Genomic DNA, 17,937 nt, shown 5'->3' on the forward strand with positions numbered 1-17,937 from the left:
AATCACGGGGCAATAGCGAGGGCTTAGTGGCCGCCAATGCGACTATAAGTGGCCTCTCTCTCACTCCAAACAAAAATAACGTGTGTCACGTGACCTGGAGGAGGCTGTGGTTGGTCGCCATGACGACAGAGATGGGGGGCAGCTGGGAAAAAGGGGACCTTTATCTGCTGATTTGAATAAGATGGCCTGGATCTGTCACACAGTTCTCCCTCCTTATGGCCAGGGAGGGACACACAGAAAACAACAATAACAACAAAAAACAACAACGGCAACAAACTACGACTGTACACTCGCACGACATCAGCGCAGCCATTGTGTTGGTCTTGTCGCGCTCCTCCTGTTGTTCTCTGTTGTGCGTCCTAACTTACTGTCCTTTGTTGCATTCTGTTCACAAAAAACCCCAACGGGCCTGGTGGGCATCCTTGCCATGTCCCCTAACCTACCCACCCTCCCTCCCTCCCTCCCACCCTTCCACCCTCCTTCCCTCCCCCTCCCTCCCTCCCTCCCTCTCTCCCTCTCTCTCTCTCTCTCTCTCTCTCTCTCTCTCTCTCTCTCTCTCTCTCTCTCCCTCTCCCTCTCCCTCTCTCCTCTCCCTCCTTCCCGACCCTCACACCTGCTCCGATAACCCCTCCTCCCTCTCTTCCATCCATCCTCTCTCCCACATGCCTCCCTCCCTCCCTTAACCCTAACCCTCTTCAATCTCTTCCTGTCATCCGTGTTCCTCTATCTTTTGTGCCTTTCATCCCCTGGCCCCGTCTTGAGCCACAAGCCATCCCCGAGCAGAGGAGAGGTCCTCGTAGCATTCCGGCTAGACACACAAGCGTACACCATGCACAGAGTTGGCACATCACATTAGTACAGCAGTACCCTGGAGGAATAACGCAGAATGTGTTGAAGGTGTAACAGATTCAGTCCACCTCCCCTCCCACTTTTTTTTTTTAGAACAACGATCTTAACTCAACCTCCCCTGTACACTGTAGCTGTCTTGAGTCAGAGCACAAGCAACCAAAACAAGAAAAGAAATGGTAGAGAAAGGAGAAGACGAGGCTTCGTGACCTGTCCTTGGGGTTTTTCGCGGAGGCAAGGACAGTTCACCTCCTCTGAGGAGAGAAGGGACAGACACACAGACGGATCTCAACACACCTGGACGGACGACTACAACGACAGCAACACACAGAGAAGTGGACACGGGGGCCATCGCTTGGACGCATGTTTCCATGACATTCACGGTGGACAGGTGATAGGTCAGAAAGAGAGGAGGTGTGTGTGTGTGTGTGTGTGTGTGGGGGGGGGGGGGTTAACTCACCTTGACATCGGAGAAGAACATCTTGAGCATGTTGGAGCTGGGGTAACGTGCATAGAAGAACATCAGCTTGGCCTTCTTGAGGTGATTGGGGGAGAGACCCTCCTGGATCTGAAAATGGCCACGGTCAAGGAAACATTTTTGCCGGTTTGATCCTAAAAAATGATTTTTTTTAAACAACTCAACCAAAGTTCTTTCAGTGGGGCAGTATTGATTCTGTCAGGAGGTTAGGGTTAGGGTTAGGGTTAGGGTTAGACAACAAATCCAATGTGCATTTTGGCTCGTTTATCTCTTTTCCCATAGGAGAATATTTGATACGATCAATATCGTTCCGTTGAAAATAGCTCAGGGTCGGACTAATCTTGAATCCGTTGCTAGGGGCTACGGGGAGCCAACGCGGGCCAAGCCATTTGCTTGTGATTAGCATCCTCCGTATCAGGTGTGAGAGAGTCACGGTAAATAAAGCGCTGGCCAGTGCCACAGCCGGTGCCTTTACATAAGGAGCTCATTTCACAGTCAAAGTAAGCAAACGTCCAACCCCCACCTCCAACACCCCCCCACCCCCCCCACCCCCCCACCCCCTCCCCCTCCCCCCCACCGCCACCTAAAAAAGGAAGAAGAAGAAAAAAAGGGGGAAACATTTGCATATCGCAGACAAAGAAGGCGGCTAGCGAGGAGGAAGGAGCCCTGATCCTGCCAGGCGACACGCAGGCTCGGGGAGGCAAGACGGGCTTGACGCTGCTGTTGATAGGAGGGCTCGGAGACGCGTGATCGAGGGACGTTTTCCACTTGAGCGATTATCATCCACCTACACATCTCACACACACACAGCCCAGAATAGGGAGACAACGAGCCTTTTGGTCAACTATGAAGATGTTGGCGGTGGGGGGGGGGGGAGGGGAGGGGGGGGGGGGCAGCACCTTGAGCCATACAACCCTTCCAAAGCCCAATTACTTCCCCCTCCCTCTGCCCCTCCCACTCCCCCCGGGCCCTCTGTGCTCATCATGCCAAGGCCCCCTTTGGAGGCAGAGAAAGGAGGAGGAGTAGGAGGAGGAGGAAGGAGAGGGCTCTGGAGGCAGAGAAGCCCGCCAGCATGCTCTGGGCCGGGCGCTTCTCTGGAAGCACATCTGCGCTTCGGACTGGCCCAAACCATTTCCACGGCGAATTATGGTCCGCATTATGCATCCAATATCAATCTGAGGCTAAGACGGCCTGGAAAAGGGGACGCACGTGAGCACGCGTGTCTTTTTGAGTGTGCGTTTCCGCGTTTTCGACTTTAGGCAGTGTGTTGCGCGTGCGCCGCGTAAAATCTATTTTGCCTTTGACCGGGGTCATCTGACACGAGACAGACAGGGGCGAAATTAGGCTGAAAGACATCCAACCCAATGGACCGTCCTATCTTGGTTTATTTACAGTGTAAAGTGAGGGATTGCTATAAAAACCAGTCAAGTGTCCAGACTGCTGTAGCCACGGAGGAGGGGAGGGTGGGGGGGGTGTAGGCCTCAGCTGCTGCCTGGGATTGCCCTTGACTCCAGGGTAAGACAGGGCTCCCCTTTTAAAAAGCTAGCGAGCACTGGCCCATGCTGGGTTCAGAGCCCTTCCAAAGCCTTGTGTGTGTGTGTGTGTGTGTGTGTGTGGGAGAGAGAGAGAGAGAGAGAGAGAGAGAGAGAGAGAGAGAGAGAGAGAGAGAGAGAGAGAGAGAGAGAGAGAGAGAGAGAGAGAACGACAGAGAAGGGTGGATGGAGAGGCAGTGGCTCTATAGGTTCTGGCAGGGTGGAGGGTCTGGGGGGAGAAGCCCTGGCAGGCCAGCTCCTCACTGCCAGGCCTGGCCAAGAGAGCAGCACTCCACTCTCAACACTACACCATCTGCTCTCACAGCCAGGGTTACAATGGCCCCTCAGACGACTGAGGAGGAGAGGGGGAGAGACACACAGAGACAGAGAGAGTGTTTTTTTTGCTGAGGATACACTTCTCTGAGGGCTACATGACAACAAGGCTTGAATTTGAGAATGCTGGTACACTCCAAGTGCTTTCCAAGAAAACACATGAAATAAAAAAAACAAGTCTTGTTTTTCCTGTATTTTCCAGGGTATCATCACTCCTTAATATATATATATATATATATATATATATATATTTTTTTTTTTAAGGCAGTGTATATGGATGGGTTCATTTCTCTCACAGCTTGCAAATGTAATCATGATTGGACTTAGGGGGGTCTCCACCACGGCTATCATTCTGCCGTGATGGTGCCCTCTCACCAGCTGGCCCTGTGTCGGGCCGCCTCGTCTGACAACACATCATCATTCTCCACATCACTTCCCCAAACGCCCAAAGTCATGAGAGGAAATAGCTGCTCCACTTCCCTGTTGCAGGTGTAAGGACAAGATATTCAGAGTCGTAGAACAGATGAGGAAATTGATGGCAGCCATCTGCTCTGCAACACAACAGAACACGGGTGAACTTTAACGCACCCCGCGAAATGTCTGGCAAGCTGTCTGGGGCTTTTGGTTTGACGCTTTAGTCCTTATTGAATTAATACTGCTATTTATTCTATGTCTGTATTGATACAATAGTTAGACTCTTAACATTACAACTATATTGATACTGTATTACAGTATTTTACAATATGTTATGATTAGCCAGCTTTTATAAATAGCTTCTAAAACTACAATATAGATTTTAACCAAACCAAAGGTTTTTAAAACTTTCAAATTAATTAATCCATCAGAAAATGAAGAGAAACTTCCAACATACAGACACGCTGTCCTATTCTTCTCGTTTAAAGGGAGTACATCTGTTAATATCCTAAAATAAAGAAAAACATGACAATGGCAGTGACAGCATCTGGCGTGTGCGCTTGTCGTTTAATTGTTTCATCCTCTGTCTCCTCTCTTTCTGTCTGTCTCCCTCTCTCTTTCCTCCCTCTCTCGGTCTCTCGCTCTCCTTTCATCCCTCCATCGGGAGCCCAGCGCACAGAGGATTATGGATCTCTGGAAAGCGCTCACCCCGCCGGTCAGAAGGCAAGACGAGGCGAGGTAATGAAAGACAAACAGCTCGCCACAAACACCTGTTAACCTCCGCTTCAAAGAAAAGAGAGGGAGCGGGGGGATGGGGGAAGGACCAAAAAATAAAAAAAGAAGTATTTGGCTGCCAAGCAACCGCCAAAAGGCCCCCCTGGCTGTTGACAGATCTTTATGAAATGAAAAAAGGAAAAGAAAAAAGAAAAAAAGAGAATAGGAACAAGGCTGATTGTTGGTTTTTACAACAGGGGGGTGGTGGTGGTGGTGGTGGTGGTGGGTGATAAGAAAACACAAGCAGTCATAAAAAAAAACATCCTTACAGAGTCCTCAGGCGAACCCAACACACATGCACAAACACACACACACACACACACATCACACATAAAGGTAGAGCCCCATAGCAACAATGACACATACAACCGTCAACACAAGCATCCCTCCCTTCCTTCCACGTTCCACTCTCAACCTGGTGCTTTCTAAGACAAAGCTACCACTTCACCGAAAACACACACACTCACACACACACAGACTCTCAGGGAACCCACCGATCACACACAACCAAACTAATTTCACACCTCACCAGTTCCTAATAAGCTGTAAGTGAACCCCCTCCAATGAACGCTACCTGGCTCTCACCAATAAAACTTTGATAAGGGATCTAAAGGACGTGTTGAATGGCTTGGGATCCAAGGAGCTATAGGAGCGGATGGAACAGAGGGCAGAATGTATCCGTTGAAGCTAATAGGCTCCAGGCCCTGTGGGGCTCCATCTGACACTCCCACAGGGGATAGACTCTCTATGCTCGGGGCACGGCCGGGGCCACGCAGGGGTCCACCCATAGGAGGCGACTATAGGACGCCATTGTGCCACGTTTCGAGGTCCTGCCTTCTCCTCTCGGCTCATTTAGACGCGGTCGAAACGGGGACGCACACAATGTCAACGGGGCCCCTAATCTTGGCCAGGGTAAGTGATAGGTGACTAGAGTGCTTTTTTTGGGGGGGGGGGGGGGGGCACTTAGGAGAGAAAAACGGGTGAAAAGGTGGCGTAGAAGGGAGAGGAAAGAAGGAAGAGCTATAAATAAGTCTGGCAAAGGAGGAGGAATTGTTATCGGCATTGTGAGAGGCAACGAAGAACAAGTCGGACTCTCTCTCTCTTTCTCTCTCACCCACACTTAGAGAAACGGGGAAAAAACCGACAGACAGACAGACAGACAGACAGGCAGGCTAACACACGCAAACTCACAAACACACGGCCGGACTCTGCCCCCAAACTCCCCACCCCAGAGGGCAACAAAGGATACGGTGCTGCCAGAGTAGGGCGAGATGTCGGACATGTCCTGGAGGTCCCCGCACTCTGACTTGATGAGGGACAGGGACAGGCCCTCGGCCGTGCTGCCGGGGTGGGTGGGAGACAGGGACCGGTGGTGGTGGCCCATGTGGTGGCCGGACGCCATCTTGGTCCGCAGGCTGGTGGTCTCCCTGGACAGGTCCATGGAGTCGGGGGAGGAGTGATCCTTCCCCAGGTAGCCTCCCGAGGGGGCGCCCAGGGGGCTCTGGAAGGGGTAGCCCATGAGAGGGAGGGGGAAGGGGTGTCGGAAGGAGGGGGGGCTGAAGCCCATGGAGGCTGAGAGGGAGGAGGGGTGCAGGGCGGGGTGGTGGTGCCCGCCGTGGGCGCCCACGGCTGACGACTGGTGGTGGTGGTCGCTGGGGGTCTTCCTCACCACCAGGGGCAGGGCCTCCGTCTGGTCGTTGGCCCCGCCGGGCACACCGGCCATGCCGCCGAACGAGTCCAGCGGGTTGGGGATGATTACGTCGCCGAAGCACTGCAGGCGCTGGTTGGCCGTGTGGAAGTTGGGGTTGTCGCCGTTGGCGGAGAACCTCTCGGGGGGCATGGGGAGAGGGGGGAACACCTGGGGGGGCGCGGGGCGCGGGGGCTTGGCGAACACCTTGACGACGGTGTCCACCACCTGGGACATGGCCGAGTTCAGCTCCTGCTTCAGGGTCTCGGCCAGCTGCTTGCCCTCGGCGTGCATGGAGGAGGAGGCTGGTCCTCCCTGACTCTTCCCCCGGCTCAGGCCATCTCTCCTGGGCTTGTCACCCTCAGCCAGCAGGGCCTGCTCCTGGAGCAAGGCTCTCGCCCGGTCCAAAAAGTGGCCCGGGTCCAGATCGGACATCTCGTTGTCGGAGCGGTCGCCGCCACCGCCTCTCTCGTCGGCGCCGGCGTCTGAGCGGCCGGCGCTGTCCTCGGACATGTTGCCCAGGTCGTGGGCCAGGTCGTGGTGGTGGTGGTGGAGGTTGAGGTCGTGCTCCGAGTCGTCTGTGGAGTCGTAGATCTGGAAGAACTTCTCCTGCAGCTGGCGCAGCTGCTTCTGCATGTCCTCCAGCTGCAGCTTGAGCTGCCGGCGCTCCTCCTGCTTCTGCTCCTTGCGCTGGCACACCAGCTGGGTGAAGCTCTGCTGCTGCTGCTGGGGCAGCCGCTGCTTGCGCTTGTTCTCCCGGCTGCACATCTCCCCTCCGCCCACGCCGACGCCGCCGCCCCCCCTGGGGCTGGGCGCCTGCTGGGGGCCGTCCATCTCCATGTCGCGCTCCACGTCTATGTCGCGGCCGCCCTCGGGGTGGTGGCGCGTCGAGGCAGGCACCACCACGCTGGGGGAGTGGCTCATGCCGCGGATGATGTTCTCCACGCGGGCGCGCTTGGCTCGCAGGTGCTCGTCGTTGAGGCGCTCCAGGTCGAAGGCGCCGAGCCCCGGGGGGCGGCCGAAGGGCGACAGGCACTCCTGAGGGCTGTCCTGGGAGGAGTTGCTACAGGCGTCTTCTTGGGGGGCTTCGGAGCCTCCGCTGGACAGGCCAGAGCCGGGGAACCCCCCCTCGCCTCCCCGCTCCCCTCGCTCACCCCTCTCTCCGCCTCCTCCCCCTCCGTTCTTGGCCATGTTGCTCTTGAGGAGCTGGGATATGATGGTGGCGCCGGGGAAGGGCATCATGGCGTCCTCGTACGAGTTGGCCCTCTTCAGAAGCTTCCGGAGAACGTTGGACTTGGACTCGCAGTCGGAGGCGGAGATGGCGCCGTGGGGCTGCACCACGGAGCACTCCATGCCGTCTGCGTCTGAGCTGTGGTGGTTGTGGGAGTTCATAGAGTTCATGGCACCGAAGATGGCGGCTTTGGCGCGGGCAATGTTATCGGCTGCGGAGGAAGCGGCGTTGGTTGTCACGAGAACGCCGGCGTTGTTGCTACCCACGGTCCTCTTGACGCCGATGTCGACTCGTCTGCGCTTGGTCTGTCTGCTCAGGAGGGATTCGCTGTCATGGTCCGGCATCACGGGCTGCTGCTATTGGGCCATATCCTGCTGTGCCCACACCTCTAGAGCCAATTATGCTGTGTACCTGGTTAAATAACAGATAGAACAATTGTGCAAAATTGGTTAAAAAAAATAAAAGATTGCTGGATGCCTCCGGAAATGTTTCCAACATTAAAGTTGGTTTTAAATATGAAATATTTCCTTTCAGCAGCATCGGAGTAGATTCACATTTCATTGTAATGAAGATTAAATATGGAATGAATCTCCAGACCCAATTAATGAGATTAACTCTGATAATTAATTACTAGTTCTCTCTTGGGGAATTCCCATTACTTAACAGCACACAGATGCATCAAAGCGATATGAGTTTATCTCAAGACAGAACATAATCCCTATGTGTATTTTCTACAGGGACAGTGACACACATAATTACATTTAGAAGGCAGTAACCAATGGCAGGAGAGAATGGGGAACGGGAGTGATGGGGTCACATTTAGGCCTGGGCTTTGCATTCCAGGGCTGAGTCCATCCTGTCCCCCTTCACACGCCGTGCAACACTGAACCAGTTCCCACGAAACACAAAGCTGCATAAAATTATGATAATTACTTAAGTACTTGTCCCCGTTTCCATGTTTGTGTGGTTTTGAGCTGGCATATGAGCCATTAACTCATAATAAAGTAAAAAGGTTAAAGTTGGATTAAGATTAAGACATGTAAACATGGATAAACGCATCCTCACATTCTTGAACTGAATTGAATTAACCTCCTCAGGCGGAGCTGGAGGTAAAGACTTAAATAATGCATAGGAGACGCATAGTCCCGTCAAAACAGGCTTTACTCTAATTCTCTGAAATACTTTACCACAGTACACAGAATCCTAAAAATGCAGAATACTGGATCCTAAATATTACTGGGCTGGAAATATGACTGAAGAATGGAGGGGGGGGGGGGGGGGGGGGGGGGGAGTATCAGAATGAATGTCAAATCTTGAACTAGGGATAGTGACGTGTAACAAATTCAACCTAGATGGGGGTGGGCTATTGATATCGTAAGCCTGCATGAGCTCACTTCTCTGTCTTCCTGCTAGTCTTTTCATCTGGTGGAGCCTGTTAATTCTGCTCAAACGGTTGGGTCACCTGGGTCAACTTCACCAAGGAACAACTTAGGACGCTCCACCACTAGCCCCTATGCCCCTATGAAAGGAAGCGTTTTGTCACTACCAAGCCTGCCTCAATAACGCTACGTAAGCATGCAACCACAGCAGTCTCACTCAGCACTGTTGGGAGTTTATTTGTGAGTAATGACAAATGTATGAATCGGTCGGGGTTTCATGAAACTGTTTTATTTAATGTCATAACATTTTTGTCTTAGTGCGGATCGCTTAGACAAATCTGAAGCCAAATGGCGATATTTTGAGAATTTGGACTTCCTAGCTTGTGTTTCACACTATCTCTCCTCTTTTATTTAGAATTGACTCTATAAGAACCAAAGTAAAATAGCACATTTTAACAAACAAGCTAATATTTGATAATTGACTGATAAAAACTGTTAATGTACGTGTGAAAATAAAAGGTCCAATTTCCTCCAGCTGCTTATTAAACGCTATATGAATTAAACACTTTGAGCACATTTGCATTGTTGCATTTTTTTTAAATACAGAATAGGCCTTATATATATATATGTATTTTTTTGTTTTGTTTACAACATGTAGGAACCAAGAAGCAAGGAGAGAATCATACCATTTCCATCCTTTGATCAGTTAAAAATGAATGTATAAATAAAGTTGAAAGACCATGATGATGACACAGTCAGCCTCACATTCCATGCAGTGTTCTGACACATCGCTATCACCTATGAGATATTATAATGATGCCAAATAAAAACAGCTTTTTACATTAATACCATCTACGCCCCTTTTCCCTTTTATACACACCCTCATAAACTCACTCAGGCTTTTTTTCTCTCTCCCTCTCACAAACACACACACACACACACACACAACACAACACAACACAACACAACACACATGCACAACAAACACGCATCAATTATAGTTTATAATTGGCATGTATGCTTGTAGAAATATTTAAGAATTTTGAATTTGTTTATTGTGCTATTTTCTGCAACACAAAACAAAACAAAAAAACATACTAAACTTGATTTCATGAGTTTGGCAACGTGGATAAACAAAGGGACCGATACTTCATATGCTAAAAGTTTTGGTTGGTTGGTTGGTCTAAAATAAAACAGTGACTGACAAATGACCCTGGCACAAGTCTCGACATATCTCGAGCAGTTCAAACAAGGGTGATATATCTACAAGAAAGCCTTGACTTCAGCGCCACAAGACCTTAACAATGGGCTATGTCGTTATCGCTCGAAATAGAGCCACCAGCACCTGTCTTTCCCGACGCCGCACCTGTCCCCTATTGCCCATGCGCAGTCTCATACTTCGGAGACCTTTCAACAATTTCAAGGAAATATGAGCACATATGAACAATGAGCTACGCTCCTCTCTCGAGCCCGTTTAAGTCCCCCCTCTCTTCTTTTCCCAGGGCATAAAAGCTGTGACCGTGAACTACAATAAGATAAATAAGATGAAAAGTTCATAACTCTTTCACATTTGGAATTGATCCAGAGCACTAAACATATTACTTAACATATTATTGAAAGACTAGTGCTGAAAATGAATGACGAGACTTTTTTACAGATAGGCCTGATACCACACAATAGCTTACAAATGCTGGAGTGGATTGACGTAGCCTAGTGTTTGTGTGCCAACGCTGGCATCAATGTGCACTTGGGACGTTTTCCTCCCAGTCAACATTCGCTGGTTCTAACTGACATTACCTGTAACGATTCCATCCAGCACCAATTGTCATATGGAACCAATTATACAACTAATTAAGCTTATATTTACATTTTCCAAATAGTAGGGAAACTAAAGCCTAATTGCTTTGGCTATAAAAAATAATTACACCAACACTCCTCCGTAACATCACAAATACCCACACAAATAAAATGCTCAATTTCCCTTCACGAATAAACTCACAAACGTGCCGTTGAATGAAATAAGCGGTTTAGGCAAATATGTTAAGCAAAAATAGGAGATATGTTATTTTGCCAACCAAACAGTCTTTAAAATGCAGGAATCATAGATTGCAACAAAGATAGGCTAATGGAGCTCACCTAAAAAATACAACTATACATTCTAAGACAACTTCAAATAAGTTTTAGTCAAGAAACAGACTTGTCTCCGTGACTAATTGAAGTTTTTGTATTTTTCTTACTAAGTCACTTTCTAAAGTTACGGATGATATGTCCGTGATTTGGGATAGAGAACCATATCATTCTCATAATCGTCATCACAGAAAAACTTTGTAACAAATCATAATGACAATGAATTACAGTAAATAATCACAAAAAGATATTGTTTTCATTGGAATCAATTCTACTGATTATAAATTTGATTTGTTTATTATTTCCGCCCACCTAGCACACGCGACGCAGCAGAACAGGAGGGAGGTATTTGAGGACAAGGTTACTTACCCCGCAGATGGAACGGAAAACCGAACTCCTTTTTCTGGAGAAAGAGATACGGAGGACTCGCTTGTGCGAGGCTGGATATTATAATTTCTCAGGGAAGGAAGAGCTGGCGTAAAAGTGAGTGATGCGACCGTGGAATAGAAAAAATATATAAAAGAGCTCTTTTGCGCCACTCTTTCTCTATCCTCTCCTCTCGAGACTGAAAGGCTTGTTGTGTCGTAGCAGTTCGTGAGTGTGTGTCTCCGAGGCACACGCGATGCAGAGCTTTGATGCTCGAGCTCTCCTCCACCAACAAGATTCACTTTAAGACACAGCTGAAGGAAACAGGAAGACGGCGCGTCATAAGCAGCGTGATGTAACAATCGCACCTACCAATAAGAACTGTCCATCGGGTCCGGAGGAGTACAATGCACTGAACTTGACCGCGGAATGGGACTTCGACAGGCAAAAAAAACTCTTACTTATCACTTTCTTTACAAATCAGTGAGACAACAAATAAGAAAACGTAATATAAATCATATACTTTTCTAAATGTATTAATGATATATATGAATATTAAGACATCCACGTTAGACTACAATACTTCAGTTATTGTGATACGTGCGAATATTTTTACTTTTTAAGTCAAGCTATAATATGAAAGCATATTAGCTTGTGCGTTTTATTTTATGATGTAATCATGTTTGTCGATTTCCATTAAAACATGCATCTCACTTTCAAGTGAAAGAATAGCGTACAATTTCATTTTTCATTTTGTAGCTGTAACTGTTGAGCATTCCACTCACAACTCCATTACTTAAGGACTCGGGGTTTACACTGATATTTCGTGGGATGTGCTTGTTTCATAAACCGATAAGAAAGGAAAGTTAATGTACATTTTCGTTATTTCACCGTTTCATTTGGGTACATTGGTTTGGTCTTGGAGCTCAACGTGGTATTGAGGGGCTAGTTCCGCACATGGATCAAAGCGTCAAGTCGATATATCTGAACCTTCGCCTATTCATCAACAATCTATCAATAAGGTCTCATGTAGCTAATGTAATTAAATATAATTACAGTGGAGAGCCCCAGAGACGGAGCCTTCAGATACCTCACTTAAACGGTCATATAACCTTTCTCAAAGGTAAAATTAAGTTGTTTTCCGTCCATGGACATCTTTACGCGCAAGACAATAGATTTAACAATAATTGCCTGTTGTCTGCGTTCTGCGTCTTAAATAATCTGCACTCATGATACTTTGGTAGCTATGGAGTTGTTCTGTGTGCAATTCTACATGTCCACATTAAACTGAAATAATTATACTATGCACTGCCAGGTTTTATGTTCAATATTACAATTTGAACTTGAGACACCTGTAACGCTTTGGAATCCTTTTGATTTATGCAGTTCAATGTACATACCAGCTTGTCCACAGCCGTTTGCATAACAAGAGACGTTGTAGCCCGTTAGTTTATAGACACAGCGTAATATCTTAAGACAATTTGGCTATACGCCTAATAGAAATAGTAAAATTGCCAATGTTTGTTTTCATTATTACGTGTAAGTCTATAATTAGTTGTTCGATTCATCTAAAGATATAGACTGTTTCCATGTCATGCATTTTTTTTTATTATGAGCAAATCATTCGTTTTCAGACAAAGTACTGTCGACACCACTGTCAATCTGGTTTGGGGCAAATGTAGGCCACAATCTATTTTCCGTTTTAGTTTTACATAAACTGACTGCTACTGTTAATACGACTGAATAGGGATGACGACCAGCTTACAGTCAGCCGCTGATAGATGTTCAATTTTTCATGTTTTATATGGTAGGCATATTTTGTGTAGTCTATATTTAGATTGGGCTATTTTGAAAGAAAACAAGTGTCCTTATTATTGGAATTATTATGTTTTCCGTTTTGATATAGAAACCTTTGTTCTTGTAATATACAAAAATGTATTGCCCATGATTACATTAGATTTATAGGCCAACAACCTTTAAAAAAAGACTATACACATAAGGCCTTGAGAATAGTTTTTTCTTCTTCTTTTAAACCACCCGTTTAAATGTTGGGGATTCTTTTCAGCATACAAAACCTGTCATAATAAAATATGTTGGATAAACAGGCTTCTAACGTCCTTAATGAGAAGTCTTATGATTTTCCAATGTCTTTCTGTCAAATGCCAAAAAGGAAAGGCGAGTCTCTTTTCCATGTCGCAAGCAAGTGTTTTTGAGGACGAATTAATTGCAACAATGTCAGCAAACTTTAGTGTCTGGAGTCTCTTTTCCAAAGCAGGTGTCCCGTCCCCCGCTCCCTAACTCGCCTAGTTAATTTGGCATATTCTCCCCACGGTGCCCTCGTTGCGTACGCTCCATGGAAAAACAGGCCGGGACATTAAAGGGACTGTGTTTTGAAAAGGAAGACTCGGATGAGGTGTAGCGGAAACGTGTTCGTTAACACTGGCACCTCTTATCGCGGTCCATTCCAGATGGATCAACCCTATTTATTTCAAACTCATTTTCCCCCTTTTGACGAGTGCTCTGCATCAACACCTTGAAGCCGGTCTGATAAACGGCGCTATGCGCGCAGATGAGTGTCTTCACTGACGTATTTATTAGGGCTGGGGTTGGTGTATAAATATAGGAGGAGGTATTCAGAGACAAAATGAAAACAAAATGTCTCCCAGTGGACATATCATCGTAAATTTAAACTTATTCTTGCCCTAATCAACCCAGTCCTACGCGCGCACAGGGGGGCTGGAGACCGGGCAGGAATGCAGAGTGCTGAAATGGTCAGTGGCCTATTTCCCTCAGCACTAATTTGCTCAAACGATCGGCTCTCGACTAATGAGCTCAACTATTTTGATGTTAATTTAACTACGTTTTGATTATAATTATTCTTACGTTGAGGTTATAGGCATATTGTTTTATAGCTGTTTATATTAATCTAAAATATTTTATTAGTATTATTATTGTGTTATAATTATAATTATCAGGCTATCACAACAAGCTCAGAACTACATGCTCAAGAAGTAAATTAGATTAACCCATAGGCTACAGAAGGACACTATGATCGTCAGGGTTTATATGTTTAGCATTTGTATTTAAGTTAGCCTATTTGCATCTTAAACCATCCCTAAACAAGGTAAACTTTTGACTCTTAAACATTAGAGTATCTCATCAACACGAAAGCTTCAGTTATTAACCAGAAACTGTGCTGAAATGAGCATACATTTAGGCTATAGCCTAAATAAGGATTATGTTTGGGATTATGTTTATGACTTGAACGAAATACAGTTTTACTGAGAAACAGACAACCCAGGAAGTAGACACAAACAAATTAAAGTAACTGCGAAAACATTCTGTAAGCATCGATGGTTTCAAAAAGAGCCTTAATCAGATAATGACATGATGAGCCTGTGCCGCAGTTCCCTGTTTTTCACAAGACAGTTTTCAGAGAAATAAATCAGAGAGAAAGAGAGAGAGAGAGAGAGAGAGAGAGAGAGAGAGAGAGAAATGGGTGCTATTTGCGAAAACAGAGGGAGAGGAGAGGTATAGCGCTAAAAGCTGTTTTGTTCCAGCGAGGTCCCAGGGTCTCGGAATAAAAAGCTCATCGTGCGCACAGAGGAGACGGCAGCGGCGGGATTGAGTGGGCGTCTCACACTCCACGAGTCCCTGCAGGACACAAAACTCAGAACTTGATATATATCAAGTGTCATCAATGGCAAGCCCGCTTTTACATTAAGGTCTCCGTTGCAGATGACAATGGTAGTGATGATGACGGGGCTCTGGGAAAGAGGAAGAACGACTGTTTTAATTCACCCGCGTGGTGTGTTGCGACGACATGATTTGTTTAAAGGAGGGACATTTGACTAAGTCTACACTGTCAGGGACTAGATCTGAATAACTGCATGTGTGAGAATAATATGTAAATGCACACGTACAGTGTGTGTATGGTGAAGCCCCGGATGACTGGGCAGTGGGCCTTTACTTTGGCAGGGGCACACCGGAGTTGGCAACACAACTCAGACTCACCCGTGCCCCAAACCTCCCCCTTGGTAGTGGTAGTGTGTGTTTGTGTGTGTGTGAGGGTGGTGGTGGGGGGGGGGGGGGGGGGGTAGAGGAGTAGTACGGATGTGTTTGTGAGCGACTACAATGAAGGAGTCCGTGTGGCCGTTGAGAGGGATTAACCTGTGGCCACTGATGTTACAGTAAAACAGGACTAGAGGTTTAAAGGATACTTTTCTTGATACATTTGGAAGGATAGACCGTTGGCTGGTCCTTTTGCGCGATAGTACTGTCCAACTAAAAACCTCCAACGAGAGACAATGACAGCCTTCTCCTATACGCAACAATACATGCACCAACCGGTGTCAAAATACGAGTCTCTTTAATGGTTACTGCCCCATCCTATTCTCTCACTGTGCTCTTAGAGTGGAGAGTGACAAGAATATCAGCACACACACGCACAAAGACACCCACACAAGCAAAAAGGGAGAAAGAGGAAGATCACTAAAAATGAGTGTACAGAGGTAAGGTTAGATCGTGTTCATCTTGCACATCCAAAGCAACGATGACAAACGTCATGCAAAGAAATAATGGGCAATTAAAAACAAGGCTCGGTGAAGCTGAAACTAAATATGGATACCATCAAACCCTCATTAAAATTGTAGATCTTTTGTAAAACTCTTAATTAGTCTTAACCACTGACAGACAGATATTGGCCCTCCTTATAGCCAGTGACAATTTTACTTTTCTCCCAAAAGTCATGCATGCATATATTTGAATGTCTTACAACTTAACATCACCACGAGGACGCTCCAAAACAGCAAAAATACAACGTTATTATGTGGGAGGCATAAATCAAAGACAATAATCGCCAGCGGAATCGGCGTACTAGAGTGCATACTGGGCGCCTTGGAGGTGTTCCGCCAGATAGACACGCTCTGAAATGGCCTGAAACAAATTAAGCTCGACGTCCTTACAACAAACAATGGCACCATGAAAAAGGGGCTTATACACTCAAAGTCAAAGAGCCCCCTCAGCACTTTCTCTCTGTCTCTCTTTCTCCCTCCATCCCTCTCTCGTTCTATACCTACACTCTCACGCGCGCGCGTACACACTCTTGAGCTGGTACACAAGGATGCCATTAAAACAGCACCAACAGTAAAAGTGAGAACAACATTGTTTCGGTGACCTCTCACCTGTCAACATCCCCCCAAAGTAAGTAACAAACGAAGCTACTTTGTTGGGCAGACAAAGGAGATAAACAGCGCGTCCTTCTGTTGAACATTCGCTTTGAATACTTTTATATCAGAATTCTGTGAGCCTCTAAATGTCCAAATCGTTCCCTTTGAAGCTTGTCACTCTGTTTCCGCGTGTATGCGGAGAGCCGGCACCTGAAAGCTTCCAAGCGGCGTGTTGGGCTGGCCCAGGGCTCACCACAGGAGCTCGACACCGCGAGGTTGCATCCTCTCCATCCCCGCCCCACCTCCAGACCTCGCAGGCTATATCGGGCTGTTTTTCACCCTCTGTCTGCCATGTGCATCGGTGTGCCATAAGCACCCGCACGCACGCTCAACAGCACCCGAGAGGTAGAAAAAAAGACGCAGCGAGATAAGCGGTGGTCTGTTTTCGTTTCTCTGATCGTGGTAATGAAATTTGTTGGCGGCAAGGTAAGTGCCGCTCCTCGGGGGGTGTATTGTATTCGAATTACTGTCAGTCATAAACCAAATTACAAGGAACAGCGAAGATATCCAAGAATAACAGAGGCGATGGTCGTAAAATCAAAGAGAAGTATAATGAAAAAAAGGAAAACTTTGATGGAAAACACATCAGTAATAGATTGAATAGGCTTCTTTATGCAGTATAAAAACGAGGTAATAATAAATGACTTATGCACAGCACACAACAATGCTTCTAGAGTAGGCTCAAGGTAGGTCCTAAAATGATGTCTTAAAACCCCCCAGTAGACCTAGAGTTACATTAGGCCTAAGCACTGGATAGCATCTAAAGCTGTTGGCACTGTAACACTTACATTCTCTACTAATGTTACAATCCCAGACAAGTATGGACAGTCATGTACTTGTTGCTCTGCCCACTCCTCTCCTGAGCGTTTATCTGGGACATTTGACCTCCTCTGTGGGTTGTTTGGCCGGCTCCCAGCAGGCTCCAGGACTTTACAGTCCGTCATTAGTGACCCCTCTCCACCTCTAGATGACCTTTCACACTGGGGGGGATTCAGGAGCCTTAACAGAGGTCAGGGTTGGGCTGAGGCCATTATGACAGACCAGGAAACACACAAACGCACACACACACGGTCACACGTTTACAACTGCTCTCATACACCAACAGCAAGGCACTCAGACACATGTTGACTAATAGAGACGCTGAGCCACGCTTTATCACGCCGAGGAATCTTTGGTCATAAATGTCACGCACGTCCCAATCAAGCTTTCGCAAGGTAGAGACTCGTTGAAATGCATGTGCTAAACCTTAGACCCAGGATGGTCTCTGTAAGCTTTGCCTTGACTGGGTGATGTTGACCCGCAAGTCCTGATCCAGGGGATCTCTCTGTGTAATTAATGCGAGGGTTAGACCATTCATCCTCAGTGGTGGTGGACAGGAGTACACCTCACCTACAGGTTAAACACCAGGAGTCCACGCAACCCAAAAACACTTCCTTTCAAACTCACACAAACACACACACACACACACATGCTGTACATCCACCTATTCCGACACACAATGCGTGTCAACACACAAACACACCTCTCTGCTCAGACACACGC

At 47.1% G+C, this 17,937-nt stretch overlaps 1 protein-coding gene across 1 annotated transcript in view; it reads right to left on the minus strand.

Moving 5' to 3' along the window:
- The window catches only part of LOC146286922 (prospero homeobox protein 1-like), a 34,056-nt gene extending 22,587 nt beyond the window's left edge, over window positions 1-11,469 (minus strand). Inside the window, exons 1-3 of the mRNA XM_084700363.1 lie at window positions 11,171-11,469; window positions 5,627-7,706; window positions 1,307-1,414 (exon numbers count right to left, since the gene is read on the minus strand). Coding sequence (XP_084556489.1) covers window positions 1,307-1,414; window positions 5,627-7,639 — 2,121 coding nt within the window. The 5' untranslated portion in view covers window positions 7,640-7,706; window positions 11,171-11,469. The remainder of the gene's footprint in view (window positions 1-1,306; window positions 1,415-5,626; window positions 7,707-11,170) is intronic.
- Window positions 11,470-17,937: the final 6,468 nt, after the last annotated feature.

The sequence above is a fragment of the Hypomesus nipponensis genome, chromosome 6 (genome assembly GCF_054491055.1).
Source record: "Hypomesus nipponensis isolate SF chromosome 6, ASM5449105v1, whole genome shotgun sequence".
Lineage (NCBI taxonomy): Eukaryota > Metazoa > Chordata > Actinopteri > Osmeriformes > Osmeridae > Hypomesus > Hypomesus nipponensis.